General features: G+C 45.9%; 1 protein-coding gene across 1 annotated transcript in view; it reads left to right on the forward strand.

Moving 5' to 3' along the window:
* The window catches only part of LOC147718184 (uncharacterized), a 213,180-nt gene that overhangs the window by 181,151 nt on the left and 16,235 nt on the right, over positions 1 to 15,794 (forward strand). The window contains exon 3 of the mRNA XM_086966638.1: positions 8,885 to 9,115. Coding sequence (XP_086822764.1) covers positions 8,885 to 9,115 — 231 coding nt within the window. The remainder of the gene's footprint in view (positions 1 to 8,884; positions 9,116 to 15,794) is intronic.

The raw sequence follows: 15,794 nt of genomic DNA on the forward strand, positions 1-15,794 counted from the left end.
CCAGCAACTGCACACACTCCACTGGCTCCCCGTCGAGGCTAGAGTCACCTTCAAGATTCTCACCCACGCACACAAAGCCCTTCACAACACAGGACCAGCATACCTTAACAGCCGGCTCAAATTCCACGCACCAAAAAGGATACTACGATCAGCCCAGCTCTCTTACTCCGTGGTCCCCTGCACCAGGACGTCCACATCAGAAGCCGCTCCTTCTCCTTCCTCACAGCCAGAGCCTTGAACGCCCTACCGTTCCACCTCAGACAGACAACATCACTCCCCATCTTCAGGAGAAACCTCAAAACATGGCTCTTCGATAGACCTCCTCCTTGATGGACTAGAACCTGCAGCTCCCCTCCTCCCTAGCACCTTGAGATCCTCGCGGGTGAATAGTCGATCTCAACAAGCCCGTGATTGATTGATTGATTGATATGTATGTCTGAATTCTGGTATGTATGTCTGAATGCAGGTATGTGTGTCTTAATACAGATATTTATGTCTGTATACTGGTATGTATGTCTGAATGCAATTATGTGTTTGTATGTCTGAATGCAGGTATTTGTGTCAGAATGCAGGTATGCATGTCTGAATGCAGGTATGTGTGTCTGAACGCACATATGTGTGTCTTAATGCATGTATATTTGTCGTAAAGCAGGTATGTGTGTTTGAATGCAGGTATGTATGTCTGAATACAGGTATCTGTGTCGGAATGCATGTATGTACATCTGGATGCAGGTATGTGTGTCTGAATGCATGTATGTATATTTGAATGCAGGTATGTGTGTCTGAATGCAGGTATTTGTGTCGGAATTCATGTATGTATGTTAATGCATGTATATTTGTATTAAAGGAGGTATGTGTGTCTGAATGCAGGAATGTGTGTCTGAATGCAGTTATGCATGTCTTAATACAGATATGTATGTCTGAATGTAGGTGTGAATGTCTGAATGTATGTATGTATGTCTGAATGCAGGTATGTGTGTCTGAACGCAGGTATGTGCATCTAAATGCAGGTATGTGTGTCTGAATGCAGGTATGTATGCCTGAACGCAGGTATGTGTGTCTGAATTCAGGCATGTGTGTCTGAATGCAGGTATGTATGTCTGAATGCAGGTATGTATGTCTGAACGCAGGTATGTGCATCTGAATGCAGGTATGTGTGTCTGAACGCAGGGATGTGTGTCTGAACGCAGGTATGTATGCCTGAATGCAGGTATGTGTGTCAGAATGCAGGTATGTATGTCTGAACGCAGGTATGTATGCTGCAGAAAGGCGTGTAACAGTCTTCTGAGTCCTCACTGTTTGTGGCCTGTGTCCCCAGTTTCTGGTCTCCCAGAGTTAATACTTTCTATTTACAAGAATAAGGTCAGAAACATGATTACAGACTCCAGGAAATGTCCAAAGACTGGCTGATGTACAGTTCGTCTAAATAAGATGAGTCTGCAGGTGACCATCTGTTCAGGTCACACTCAATCCCCCTGTAAGAACACAGTGCAACCCCTAAGGAGACCACCTCACACCCCTCACAGCACCACACACTGCACCCCTCAGAAGACATGTGTAGTGGTTTTAGTAAGATCCTTAGATACAACTGTGCATTACTGGTGTCTCTTCTGCATCCCAGTGAAATAATGCTACAAGCAGCCTGATCACTTGTGTGCACGAAACATGACTTACATCACACATCAGAGGTCAGAGGGAGGTGAATCCATACAATATACATGGCCTCCAAATGAGGACGTTTGATTCAGCCAAGTGTTCGACCAATTCATCAAAGACAAAGCAGCTCAGGGAGGTGCAAGCCACATGCGGAAGGAGGCGCTGTTCCAGGAGTGAGTGTTCCAGGAGAGGATGGTTTTAGAGTGAGTGTTCCAGTAGCGGGTATTCTGATATGGCCTGATCCAGGAGAGAGTAGCCTTGGAGTAAGTGTTTCAGGAGAGGTTGTTCCATGAGTGAGTGTTCCAGGAGAGTGTTGTCTTGGAGTATGTGTTACGGGAGAGAGTAAACCAGGAGTGAGTGTTCCAGGAGAGTGTAGCCTTGGAGTAAGTGTTCTGGGGAGGGTAAACCAGGAGCGAGTGTTCCCAGGAGAGGATGGTTTTAGAGTGAGTGTTCCAGTGGTGGGTATTCTGGGATTGCCGGATTCAGGAGAGATTAGCCTTGGAGTAAGTGTTTCAGAAGAGGTTGTTCCAGGAGTGAGTGTTCCAGAAGCAGGTTTTACACCAAAGGCTGCTCTTTCAGAGAGTCAGCTTGGGGACATTAAAATCAGGGGTACCAACCTGAAATAGGCTGTTTCAGGAGTGAGAATTCAAGAAAGATGTGATTTTGGAATGTGTTTTAGGAGAGGGTGGAAAGAGCGCTCTTGGAGTGAGTGATCTAAAAGAGGGTGTTCAAGAAGAGAGTGTTCCATAAGAGGGTGGCCTCAGAGTGCGTTTTCCAGAAGAGCACATTCCATGACTGAATTTTCCAGTAGAGAGTGCTCTTTGAGTGAGTGCTCGAGAAGAGGGTGTTCCAGGCTTGAGTGTTACAGGAGAGTAGGGTTTTAGAGTGAGTGTTCCAGGAGTGGGTATTCTGGGATTGCCTGCTCCAGGAGAGAGTAGCCGTGGAGTAAGTGTTTCAGAAGAGGTTGTTCTAGGAGAGAGTGTTTCAGGAGAGTGTTGTCTTGGAGTACGTGTTAAGGGAGAGGGTGAACAAGAGTGAGTGTTACAGGAGAGTGTAGCCTTGGCGTAAGTGTTCTGGGGGAGGGTAAACCAGGAGCGAGTGTACCAGGAGAGGATGGTTTTAGAGTGAGTGTTCCAGTAGCCGGTATTCTGGGATTGCCGGATTCAGGAGAGATTAGCCTTGGAGTAAGTCTTTCAGAAGAGGTTGTTCCATGAGTGAGTGTTCCAGGAGAGTGTTGTCTTGGAGTATGTGTTACGGGAGAGGGTGAACCAGGAGAGAGTATTCCAGGAGAGTCTAACCTTGGAGTAAGTGTTCTGGGGAGAGTAAACCAGGAGCGACTGTTCCAGGAGAGGATGGTTCCAGTAGCGGGTATTCTGGGATTGCCTGATCCGGAAGAGAGTAGCCTTGGAGTAAGTGTTTCAGGAGAGGTTGTTCCAGGAGTGACTGTTTCAGGAGAGTGTTGTCTTGGAATACGTGTTACGGGAGAGGGTAAACCAAGAGTGAGTGTTCCAGGAGAGTGTAGCCTTGAAGTAAGTGTTTCAGGAGAGGTTGTTCCAGGAGTGAGTGTTTCAGGAGAGTGTTGTCTTGAAGTATGTGTTACGGGAGAGGGTGAACAGAGTGAGTGTTACAGGAGAGTGTAGCCTTGGAGTAAGTGTTCTGTGGAGGGTAAACCAGGAGCGAGTGTTCCAGGAGAGGATGGTGTCAGAGTGAGTGTTCCATTAGCAGGTTTTCTAGGATTGCCTGATCCAGGAGAGAGTAGCCTTGGAGTAAGTCTTTCAGAAGAGGATGTTTCATGAGTGAGTGTTCCAGGAGAGTGTTGTCTTGGAGTATGTGTTACGGGAGAGGGTGAACCAGGAGAGAGTGTTCCAGGAGAGTGTAGCCTTGAAGTAAGTGTTCTGGGGGAGGGTAAACCAGGAGCGAGTGTTCCAGGAGAGGATGGTTTTAGAGTGAGTGTTCCAGTGGCGGGTATTCTGGGATTGCCTGATCCAGGAGAGAGTACTTTGGAGTAAGTGCTTCAGTAGAGGTTGTTCCAGGAGTGATTGTTCCAGAAGCAGGTTTTACACCAAAGGCTGCTCTTTCAGGGAGTCAGCTTGGGGACATTGAAATCAGGGGTACTGTCCTGAAAGAAGCTGTTTCAGGAGTGAGAATTCAAGAAAGATGTGATTTTGGAATGTGTTTTAGGAGAGGGTGTTCCAGGCTTGAGTGTTAAAGGAGAGGAGGGTTTTAGAGTGAGTTTTCCAGTAGCGGGTATTCTGGGATTGCCTGCTCCAGGAGAGAGTAGCCGTGGAGTAAGTGTTTCAGAAAAGGTTTTTCCTGGAGTGTTGTTTCAGGAGAGTGTTGTCTTAGAGTATGTGTTACGAGAGAGGGTGAACAAGAGTGAGTGTTACAGGAGAGTGTAGCCTTGGAGTAAGTGTTCTGGGGGAGGGTAAACCAGGAGCGAGTGTTCCAGGAGAGGATGGTTTTAGAGTGAGTATTCCAGTAGCAGGTATTCTGGGATTGCCTGATCCAGGAGAGAGTAGCCTAGGAGTAAGTGTTTCAGAAGAGGTTGTTCTAGGAGTGAGTGTTTCAGGAGAGTGTTGTCTTGGAGTACGTGTTAGGGGAGAGGGTGAACAAGAGTGAGTGTTACAGGAGAGTGTAGACTTGGAGTAAGTGTTCTGGGGGAGGGTAAACCAGGAGCGAGTGTTCCAGGAGAGGATGGTTTTAGAGTGAGTGTTCCAGTGGCGGGTATTCTGGGATTGCCTGATCCAGGAGAGAGTACTTTGGAGTAAGTGTTTCAGAAGAGGTTGTTCCAGGAGTGAGTGTTCCAGAAGCAGGTTTTACACCAAAGGCTGCTCTTTCAGAGAGTCAGCTTGGGGACATTGAAATCAGGGGTACTTTCCTGAAATAGGCTGTTTCAGGAGTGAGAATTCAAGAAAGATGTGATTTTGGAATGTGTTTTAGGAGAGGGTGGAAAGAGTGCTCTTGGAGTGAGTGATCTAAAAGAGGGTGTTCAAGAAGAGAGTGTTCAATATAAGGGTGGCCTCAGAGTACGTTTTCCAGAAGAGCACATTCCATGACTGAATTCTCCAGTGGAGAGTGCTCTTTGAGTGAGTGCTCGAGAAGAGGGTGTTCCAGGCTTGAGTGTTACAGGGGAGTAGGGTTTTAGAGTGAGTGTTCCAGTGGCGGGTATTCTGGGATTGCCTGCTCCAGGAGAGAGTAGCCGTGGAGTAAGTGTTTCAGAAAAGGTTTTTCCTGGAGTGATTGTTTCAGGAGAGTGTTGTCTTAGAGTACGTGTTACGAGAGAGGGTGAACAAGAGTGAGTGTTCCAGGAGAGTGTAGCCTTGGAGTAAGTGTTCTGGTGGAGGGTAAACCCAGAGCGAGTGTTCCAGGAGAGGATGGTTTTAGAGTGAGTATTCCAGTAGCAGGTATTCTGGGATTGCCTGATCCAGGAGAGAGTAGCCTAGGAGTAAGTGTTTCAGAAGAGGGTAAACCAGGAGTGAGTGTTCCAGGAGAGGGTGCAATGGGACTGAATGTTCCAGGGTACTGTGCTATTTAAGTGAATGCTCCAGGAGAGGGTGCACTCGAAGTGAGTGTTCTGGAGAGCATCTTCTGGGACTGAATATTCCAGAAGTGAGTACTCTTGCATTGTTTGTTTTAGGATAGGGTGCTGCGGGACTGAATGTTCTAGGGCACAGTGCTACTAGAGTGAATGTCCCAAGACTGGGTGTTCCAGGGGAGAGTGGTCTTGTAGTAAGTCTTTACAGGAGGATGTTAGAGGATAGGGTGGACTTGAAGTGAATGTTCCAGAACAGAGTTTACCATGAGAGGGTGGTCCTGAAATAAGGGTTCTGGAAGAGCGTGTTCTGGGGCTGAATGTTCCAGGGGAGCTTGCTCTTAGGAGGATGGTTCGAGGGGAGGCTGTTCCAGGTCTGCATTCTCCAGAAGAGTGTGTTCTTGGAATAAATGGTCCAGTAGGGGTTGATTCATGAGAATGTGGTTTTGGACTAAGTATTCCAGGAGAGGAGAGTTCAGGCACTGAATGTCCAGAATAGAGTACTTTTGTAGTGTGCGTACAAGGAGAGCGTGCTCTGGGGTTGAATATTCCAGGAGAGTGTGCTATTAGAGTGGATGTTCCAGGAGAGGGTGTTCGAGGAGTAAGTACACCGAAACAGTTGTTCTTGGAGTGAGTGTCCTAGTAGAGGGTATTCAATAAGTGAGTGTTCCTTGAGGGTGTGGCATTGGAGTTCCTTTTTACAGGAGAGGGCGTTTGTGACTGAATGTTCAAGGAGAGAGTGCTATTGGAGTGAGTGCTCTAGAAGAGCGTTTATCAGGAGTGAATGTTCCTGGGGAGAGTAGCCGCTGAGTTTGCATTCCAACAGTTGTTCTAGGGGAGAGTAGCCTTTGAACTAGTGTTCCAGCAGAGCGTATTCCAGGAGAGAGTACTCCTGGAGTAAATGTTCTTGGGGAGGGTGTTCCAGAAATGAGCATTCCAGGAGAGAGTGGTTTGGAGTAAGTGTCTGTAAGAGGTTTTTCCAGGAGAGAGTAGCCTTGAAGTAAGTGTTCTCAGAGAGGGTGTTCCAGAACTGAGTGTCCCAGGAGAGAGTAGTCTTGTAGTGAGTATTCCGAGAGAGGATGTTCCAGGAGTTCATTCTCCATGAGAGTGTTGCCATGGAGGAGGTAGTCCAATAGAGGGTATTCGAGGAGAGTGTAGTCTTAGAGTAAGTTTTCCTGGTGAGAGGGTTCTTACATCTCTTTATAAATAGCAAATAATCATAAACTTACACGAAAGTGTAAGATTACATTTGTGGATCAGACCCAATTTGTCTTTCAACATCTAACAACTAAAGCTGTAAGCAACACCTAGGATTTAGAAAATGCATTGGAGCAGGTATTAATTGAAGAAAAGAGTGGAGAGAGAAGAACCTTGAGGGACACCCCAAGGGAGTCGATGCAGAAGCAGAAGTAAATGATCCAGAATGCACCATCTGAAGAATATCAGGCAAGATAGACAACCCCAGCTGAGCACTGTGCCTCCGATACAGATCTCCACAGGGCAGTTGGGGAGGATCTAGTAGCTGATAGGGTTGAAGATGACTGATAGATCAAGGCTTAAGGAAGGGTCTGATGAAGGCTGCCATCCATTATGGTGGAAGCGGCCATAACCTCACTCACCCTAGCTGGACTTCCACCTGCCATAGCTAGACATCACTGCCAGCCCTGCAGTCATCTATTCCATGCCGGCAGTTCCTGTGAAGGTCCAAGAAGTTTGGTGCACATCTGCCATGTTTTTGAAATGTGTGCATCAATTTTTAGATTTTTTTCAGAAATAAACACCCAAAGATGCAGGCAGTTTGTGAAAAGCAGGAATCTAAAAGCCGCCACAGCCTGTGAGTTTTCTCTCAGGCTGCACAGGTTATATTTTTTCTGTTTGTGATGGACAGAAAAAAGGCAAAACTCTAGTCTAGGGCGGGTGGTCTGATACCCTTACTTTGAGGGTACCTACTCCTACTGATGATAAAACCAGATGGGGCAGTGCAATCAGAAAACCAACAGTTCACCTTACTCAAAAAAAAGTGAGCGGACTGACGGTTTGGCGAAGAGGGTACTCATTCAAGTTTGTGACTGAGTATCATGGCCATGAAACTGCAAATCATGCACATTATCAGATGCAATCCTCAACATAGCCAATACTAAAACAAACAACAGGTCAATGGGTCACTGGAGGGGAACCTGGAGCCCCAGGTGGAAGTACTTCATCGTGATGCAGTGTCCTTCAAGAGGTGTCTCTTTTGCTCTTTCCTAAACTGATGCAGGTTTGGGCAAGCCCTGATGAATAAAAAATCCCATGAAATTTGCAAGATTCTTTAGCTAAGACAATTATAAATCATGCCCCTGCCTTGCAAGCCATATTCCACACACCAAATACAATGTTTTTTTTACAACACAATGGTTATGTCAGTAAAAATATAAGAATGTCAAGTGTTGTGGGTAGGATGACCTGCCTTCTAGACTATGCGCTCATTAAACAACGAAACAAATCAGTTTCTTATCCGACTTCGGTTTATTTTAATTCCAACTTTGTAGCTTGTTCAATTCATTTCAAAGAACGATTTACAAACGATAATTCCTTGCGTGCATAATGTTGATCTTATGTCGCGATAATGGAGTTAATCATACTTTTACATCCACCCACTGCATTTCGGGTCTGTGAACCATGACCCTTCGTCAGGGGTCTGAAACAAGGGGTAAAACAGGACCAAATTAATTACTCCGTTAATCTGTACATTTGTATTGACATAAATGAATCATGCTCGTCAACAAATGTGCTGCCATACATTCCCCATTGCAGTGTGCTCAGAACATGACGTTTGTGATGTTCGTGAACCCGATAGAGTGCCGTGAACCCGATAGAGTGCCATAAGGTGCAACGCAACGAAACAATAGTGGTAAATGCATAAAAGTTGAAAGCGCAAGAGATGCAGGAAACCAGATTACTGTGCCAACATGCATTACGAGTATCCCGAAAGTCGTAGCCAAAGTAAATAGTGCAGGTCAAAGGAAAATAAACACTCACGAAAGGATCGGACGATGCCGCATCTCAGTGGACTCCAAAGATTTTGCGGAGTTCAAGAAGACCGAATATGATAAGTGTACCGCGAGTCACATGATCGGGTTGATCCACCAATGAAAAGACAGAAGTGTAATGGTGCACCCACCAATGAGCGCATAGTCTAGAGGGCAGATCATCCTACCCACAACACTTGACATTCTTGTTTAAAGGCACGGCCAGACTACGTGTGAGGACTAGAGCGCCTTTCTGATCAAAGTCACAAGCACAGCAGAACTTGTTGTAACCAAGTGAGAGCACAGGGATAACAAACTTTCTCAGTAAAAATATAAGAACAGCATTAGAAAAACAAAACATATCTAGATAATGAAATGATAATGAACCCATACTGATGTCATCGGTATTGTAAAGGTTAAGGTGATATGTGATGTCACCAGCGGTTTTGTCTACGTCATCAGTCATATCAGGGATAAAGCTATAAGGGTTGCCTTTGTGGCATGAGTTATGGTTTGCTAACCCCTCTGGAGTTTCTACAGCTCCACCTCAAACTCTTTGGAATCCACCCACATGCAATAACTTGGTTCTCTAATGAAAATGTGATAACAACTGAGGTCTGTTGTATTGAATAAACTGTGTGGCATCTGGTTTATAGCTTCCTTCTATTTCTGTATCTCATCAAAGGCGACCGTGGAACGAGAAAGGCAAAAGATTGCGTCTGAGTTTGAAGAGATGCACAACTTCCTAGAGGAGCAAATGCAGCTCTTTCTCAGTCAACTCGAGGAGGAAGAGAAGACAACGGTCAAGAAGCTGGAAGAGAGTATCGCTACATTGACCCACCAGAATGCCTCCTTGACCCAACTCATCACAGAGAAGGAGGAGATGTGCAAGACGTCCTCTGTCCACTTGCTGAAGGTGAGGACCCCTAATGGTAAATGATGGCCATCCAGTGCCATGCGTAGGGCTTAAACATCAGTGCAAGGCAAGCAAGTGCTCTAGCAAGTGTTCTAATAAGTGCTCTTGCAAGTGTTCTAGCGAGTGCTCTAGCAAGTGATCTAATAGGTGCTCTAGCAAGTGTTCTAGCGAGTGCTCTAGCAAGTGTTCTAGCGAGTGCTCTAGCAAGTGTTCTAGCGAGTGCTCTAGCAAGTGTTCTAGAGAGTGCTCTAGCAAGTGTTCTAGTGAGTGCTCTAGCAAGTGTTCTAGCGAGTGCTCTAGCAAGTGATCTAATAGGTGCTCGAGCAAGTGTCCTAGCGAGTGCTCTAGCAATTGTTCTAGCGAGTGCTCTAGCAGTGCCATAGCAAGTGTCCTAGCGAGTGCTTTAGCAAGTGTTCTAGAGAGTGCTCTAGCAAGTGTTCTAGTGAGTGCTCTAGCAAGTGTTCTAGCAAGTGCTCTGGCAGTGCTCTAGCAAGTGTTCTAGTGAGTGCTCTATCTAGTGCTCTAGCGAGTACTCTAGCAAATGTTCTAGCAAGTGCTCTAGCAAGTGTTCTAATAAGTGCTCTAGCAAGTGTTCTAGCGAGTGCTCTAGCAAGTGTTCTAGCGAGTGCTCTAGCAAGTGTGCCAGCAAGTGCTCTTGCAAGTGTTCTAGTGAGTGCTCTAGCAAGTGATCTAATAGGTGCTCTAGCAAGTTTTTAAGCAAGTGTTCTAGCGAGTGCTCTAGCAAGTGTTGTAGCGAGTGCTCTAGCAAGTTATCTAATAGGTGCTCGAGCAAGTGTCCTAGCGAGTGCTCTAGCAATTGTTCTAGCGAGTGCTCTAGCAGTGCCATAGCAAGTGTCCTAGCGAGTGCTTTAGCAAGTGTTCTAGAGAGTGCTCTAGCAAGTGTTCTAGTGAGTGCTCTAGCAAGTGTTCTAGCAAGTGCTCTGGCAGTGCTCTAGCAAGTGTTCTAGTGAGTGCTCTATCAAGTGCTCTAGCGAGTGCTCTAGCAAATGTTCTAGCAAGTGCTCTAGCAAGTGTTCTAATAAGTGCTCTAGCAAGTGTTCTAGCGAGTGCTCTAGCAAGTGTTCTAGCGAGTGCTCTAGCAAGTGTGCCAGGAAGTGCTTTTGCAAGTGTTCTAGTGAGTGCTCTAGCAAGTGATCTAATAGGTGCTCTAGCAAGTTTTTAAGAGAGTGTTCTAGCGAGTGCTCTAGCAAGTGTTGTAGCGAGTGCTCTAGCAAGTGTTCTAGCGAGTGCTGTAGCAGTGCTCTAGCAAGAATTCTAGCGAGTGCTCTAGCAAGTGCTCTAGCGAGTAATCTAGCAAGTGTTCTAGCGAGTGCTCTAACAAGTGGTCTAGTGAGTGCTCTAGCAAGTGCTCTAGCGAGTGCTCTAGCACGTGTTGTAGCAAGTGCTCTAGCAACTTTTCTAATAAGTGCTCTAGCAAGTGTTCTAGCGAGTGCTCTAGCAAGTGATCTAATAGGTTCTCTAGCAAGTGTTCTAGTGAGTGCTCTAGCAAGTGTTCTAGCGAGTGCTCTAGCAGTGCTTTAACAAGTAATGTAGCGAGTGCTCTAGCAAGTGCTCTAGCGAGTGCTCTAGCAAGTGTTCTAGTAAGTGCTCTCGCAAGTGTTCTAGCAAGTGCTCTAGCAGTGCTCTAGTAAGTGTTGTAACGAGTGCTCTATCAAGTGCTATCAAGTACAGAATACTGAACAATGGATACGTTCACACCCAGTCACAAAGATATGGGTTAAATCCATCATTCTTTTGCATTTGTCGCCTTAAGTTGGAAGGATATGCCCAGACGTGGGTCCTGTGCTAACTTCGCCACCGGATTCAAGCTAACCTGGCTGATGAAGGGTGATGCCCTGAAACCCATCCCAGGACACTTGTTTCTGGTCCAGGACGGACCTGGCTTGGCATCCGGTCTGGACTGTTCCCACAAGGAGCAGGGTCAAGACGGATTTGCATATGGCTGGGTCCAAACTCGGGTGCTGTGGTGAGCAAAAGAATTATGGATTAAACCCAGATTCTTTTGACTGGGGTTGAATGTCTGCATTGCCCAGCATTCCGTCCAGCATTTGTTCCTTTTGCATCTAGCAAGCGTTCTAGCGAGTGTTCTTGCGACTGCTCTAGCAAGTGTTGTACCAAGTGCTCTGGCAAGTACTCAAGCAAGTTTCGATACAGAAATGATAGTGTTTATATTTATATAATGCTCCTTTTGGTTTGAACTGTCTCATAATACTCATTGTTCAATGTTTGTATTGTTTAAACCCCCTCAGCAGCTTTTCTGTCACAATTACATTTAAAGACATAGGAATACATTGCTTCACTCGTCTTTCTGCTCTGGTTTTCCTCAAATAGCACCAGCCACTTTCATGAGTCTAGTGGTGGCATCTATTTATCAATCTAGGTGGGTACCTGTAAAGTGCAAGCTCTGACCTTCAAGTAAAGTATGTTGGGGCTATATAATGTTGGATAGGTGAGGGGACCTCAAGTAAGGTCACCTGGCGCTGACTTAAATTAGGATTTTGTCTTAAGTTTGTCTTAAGTCTGTCTTAAGTTTGTCTTAAGACTGTCTTAAGTCTGTCATAAGTTTGTCTTAAGTTTGTCTTAAGTCTGTCTTAAGTTTGTCTTAAGACTGTCTTAAGTCTGTCATAAGTTTGTCTTAAGTTTGTCTTAAGTCTGTCTTAAGTTTGTCTTAAGACTGTCTTAAGTCTGTCATAAGTTTGTCTTAAGTTTGTTTTAATTCTGTCTTAAGTTTGTCTTAATATAGTCTTAATACTGTCCTAAATCTGTCTTAAGTCTGTCCTAAGTCTGTCTTAAGTCTGACTTAAGTATGTCTTAAGTCTATCTTAAGTTTGTCTAAAGTTTGTCTTAAGTCAAACTTAAGACAAAATCCTACGCTTACTACTACTAAATGCCTTCTGTTAATACCAAAAGTAGTAAGTTTAGGATTTTATCTTAAGTTAGTTCTGTGAATAGGCCCAATAGTTGATAGAACAGGAATTGCAAAGTCGGCTAGGATATGGTTTGGGAGGTGTGATGGAGACAAAGAGGTGAAAGACATGTGGAGACTTTGGGAAATGTTCGAAGATCAGCAGGCCAAGGGCACTCCATGGTAAAACTATGGGCGAGTGAGTGGGAAGAACGCTGGGACTGATGGGAAAAAAGGGGAAATGAGGTCCACAGAATCTAAGGTGCAGGGGCATGAGGCACCATGGTACCTCACGGGCCTTCTGGGGAGTTAGGGGTACATGGGGAGCTTGAGGGAATACATTTCAACTTATGGGCATATAATAGGTAAAGGAACAGCATTGGAGGCGTGAGGACTTGTACAGAGAAACAACACTCCTGATTCTGATGTGGCAAGAAGCATTCTTCGAGCAGCCCCAGGAGTGTAAGATGTTCAGGATGCGAGTAATGGATCAACATTAATGTGCAGTTGGAAGTCATGGACAATACTAGCAATCTTCACTTCTACTTATAGGAATGGGGGTTCTAGGCGAGAGGTAATGCTTGACAGGTGAGTGTCTCATGATGGGTGGGAGGCCGTCCAGCTGGGAGGGCAGATATAGATGACAGTCTGGGCCTGCATTATATGGCAACATGAAAACCGCTTTCAGCTTGGAAATTTATGTCTATTTCATGTACCTTTGGTTTTATGGAGGTGAAATTATATGCATTAAAAGATTATCCTGAACATTTGCTGTAAGTTGGCAATGTCCATCATCTGCACCACATATTTCTTAGTATGAAACTTGTTCCTTGCAAGGGAGGACTGGTCCGGGCAGGGCACAGGGGTACTCTTCCACTCAGCTCTTGGGCTTTGAGGTTTATTTCTAAGTATCCGCTTGTGTAGGATGCTGTAGCTACAGAGTTAATACGTTTGTGATAAACTGCCATAGTATCAATCCTTTTCATGTCAGCAGGAAAAAGGATGTGTGATGCTGCTCCCTAAATGGAATGATAACCTGAGGTCATACTATGTCATTCCCCCAGAAACTGATTTTGGTGAATGTGTGGACGTAAATGTGATATTTATATAGAGTGAAGTGAACGGCAATGAAGCACTATACAGGATGAATGTCAATTGCCCCAATAACTTCACAATAAAAGTAGTAGTGGTTCCCAAAAGTGAATTTTACTGCACATCAAACAATGTCACAAGTATTTTTTAAAAGATAGTACTGTTTTAACAAATCTAAATTTGAACAAGGTGCGGTATAGGTTCAGCCACCCTACTACCTGTAGGTGCTACTTGCAAGATTAGAAAACGAATATGCTAAAGACATAACCATTCTAGAACCTTTTTTGCAGCACTCTCTTTGAGGTAAATAAGGGACCATTTAATTCTATGTATCATGTAAATGTGAATACAGTAGTCCACAATATGCCCAATTCAGAGCCGAGATCCAGAGCTGATGTTCTCTCTTCTCATGCCAGAAATAATTCTTTTTTTCAAAAATCTTTTTATTCGGCATCATATGCAATACAACATTTAGAATTCAGTAGGGAGCACAGGAACCCGAGTCAAACCTTTCAGCTAATGGAAGTCCAGTTGCACATAGCACTACGTCTGCAACAGTCCCCCTGTTATCCTCAACGCTGAGGGCCATTTTGTGTCGGGCTTACAGCCATAGGAAAGAACCTCAGAAACAACAGAAAAATGAGTACAAAATCAGGAACCCCCATCCCTCCCCCTCTTAAACCCTTGTGGTGGTGGAGCCATACAGGAGTAAAGCAAAGTGTTTGTGTGTGTCAAAAAGATGTGACTGCCGGAGCGGAGACTGAGCTGTGAGAGAAGTGGTGGGCACTGTAGCCGGTTCGTTACAAGGAAGTTAGAATTGGAATCGATGCTTGGACCTTAAGGCAGGAGGGCAAACCGCAGAGGGTAGGCCGCAGACAAGTATGACACTAATGGGACCCACCTACTTTCAAAGGTCTTAAAATCATCCCGGAAGATATCCGCAAGGCGCTCCATAGAGAGAATTCCACACAACCGGCCATGCCATAAAGAAATCTACGGCCCACCTTTCTTCTTCCAGGCAAATGGCATTGTGAGTTTCGCCGCCAACAGACATGCCCACAAAATAGCCTTATCAGCTTTTGTTGATTCTCCAGGTTGGGATCCCTAATACCAAGTATTACCTCCTCTATAGAAGTCGGGACAGGGTACCCCAAGAGGTCTTTAATATGAGAAAGGATTTCTTCCCAAAAAGTCAGGATACCCGGGCAATCCCACAAGATGTGGCGATGGATCCAGTCCTTCTTAGTAGATCGTGGATTTCAAGTCAGGCAAGGGGACTGTTATTCTAGAGCGGTAACTCTGGGCCAGGGCGTGCCCCAGGGCTCGTCCCTGAGCCCAACTCTATTTAACCTATATGTTGCTCCTGTTGCGACTATTGTTGAGAGCTATGGCCTACGTATAGTGTCCTACGCCGACGACACGCAGCTGGTCATCTCCGTATCGTGGGGGCCCTGTCTTGCTGTGGACAATTTCAGAACATGCATGCAAGATCTTGCTGGTTGGATGTCCACCAATTGTCTGAAGCTGAACGGCGGCAAGACGGAGGTGCTCATAGTGGGGGGAGGCCAGTCGGCGTGGTCATCGGCGTGGTGGCCACCCTGCCCAGGGATGGCACCGACGCCCCGCCAGGGAGCCAGGAACCTGGGAGTATGGTTCGATGCAGGTCTCACCTTTGGATCCTAAATCAATCGTGTGGTCGGTGTTTGCTTCGGTGTCTTGAAAACTCTGAGGAAAGTACTGGAGCTTCTTCCAACTGAAGCACGCAAGACACTGGTGCATGCATTGGTGACCGCAAGACTGGATTATGGGAATCTGCTGTATCTGGGGGCACCTGAGAAGAACATTGGTCGCCTTCAGGTATTGCAGAATGCTACCGGCACATCTGATCTTGAGGCTACCCAAGAGAGCATCTTCAAAAATTGCACTTCAGACTCTCCACTGGCTCCAGGAGAGAAGCAGAGTGGAATACAAGGCACTCTGTACCTGCCATCGCATTTTGAATAGCGCGCTATCAACCGTCCCGTGCCCTAAGATCTCCGGGCTCGGGACTGGTGAAAATTCCCAAGGTAAAAAAAGCCCGCATGGGGGGAAGATCGTTTAGGTACCTGGCAGCGTTTAAATGGAACAAATTACCGCTTGAACTGCGTCTTGAGCCCTCGGAGACCAGGTTCCGGTCTGAACTCAAAACTTAATTATTTGTCCAGTAGTTGGTCCGTCTCCCCTACTTTTTGGATCCTGTTGTAGCCATCTCACCATAGTGCTGGAACACGCCGGGGCGCGTAACCAGGCGCTTTATAAGCTTCCCTATTATTATTATTTAAAATCCCCCTGAAACCCGCAGCTCCACCAGCAGAGATCAGAGGCATCAGGTAAGCTCTGTTTAAGCTTGGTGGGGTAAAGGTACCAGTCAACGAGAGTCTTGTAATTCGCTTCCCTCAGAGCTACAAAGTGATTATGTTTAGTGACACCGCCCCAGAGGTGTTTGCATTCCTCGTCTGATATCCCCAGCCCAGCACCTGCTCCCAAAAGGATGTGTAGCACGTTTGGGGTGCATGTAGGGTATTTAGGAACATGTTGTACAGTGAAGAGATCGCCCCTTCATAGTTCCTGCCTTGAGTACCAGCCTCTCCATGGCCGAGAGCTCTCTGGTAGCGGCGTCTC

This window comes from Lissotriton vulgaris, chromosome 4_1, assembly GCF_964263255.1.
Source record: "Lissotriton vulgaris chromosome 4_1, aLisVul1.2, whole genome shotgun sequence".
Taxonomy (NCBI): domain Eukaryota; kingdom Metazoa; phylum Chordata; class Amphibia; order Caudata; family Salamandridae; genus Lissotriton; species Lissotriton vulgaris.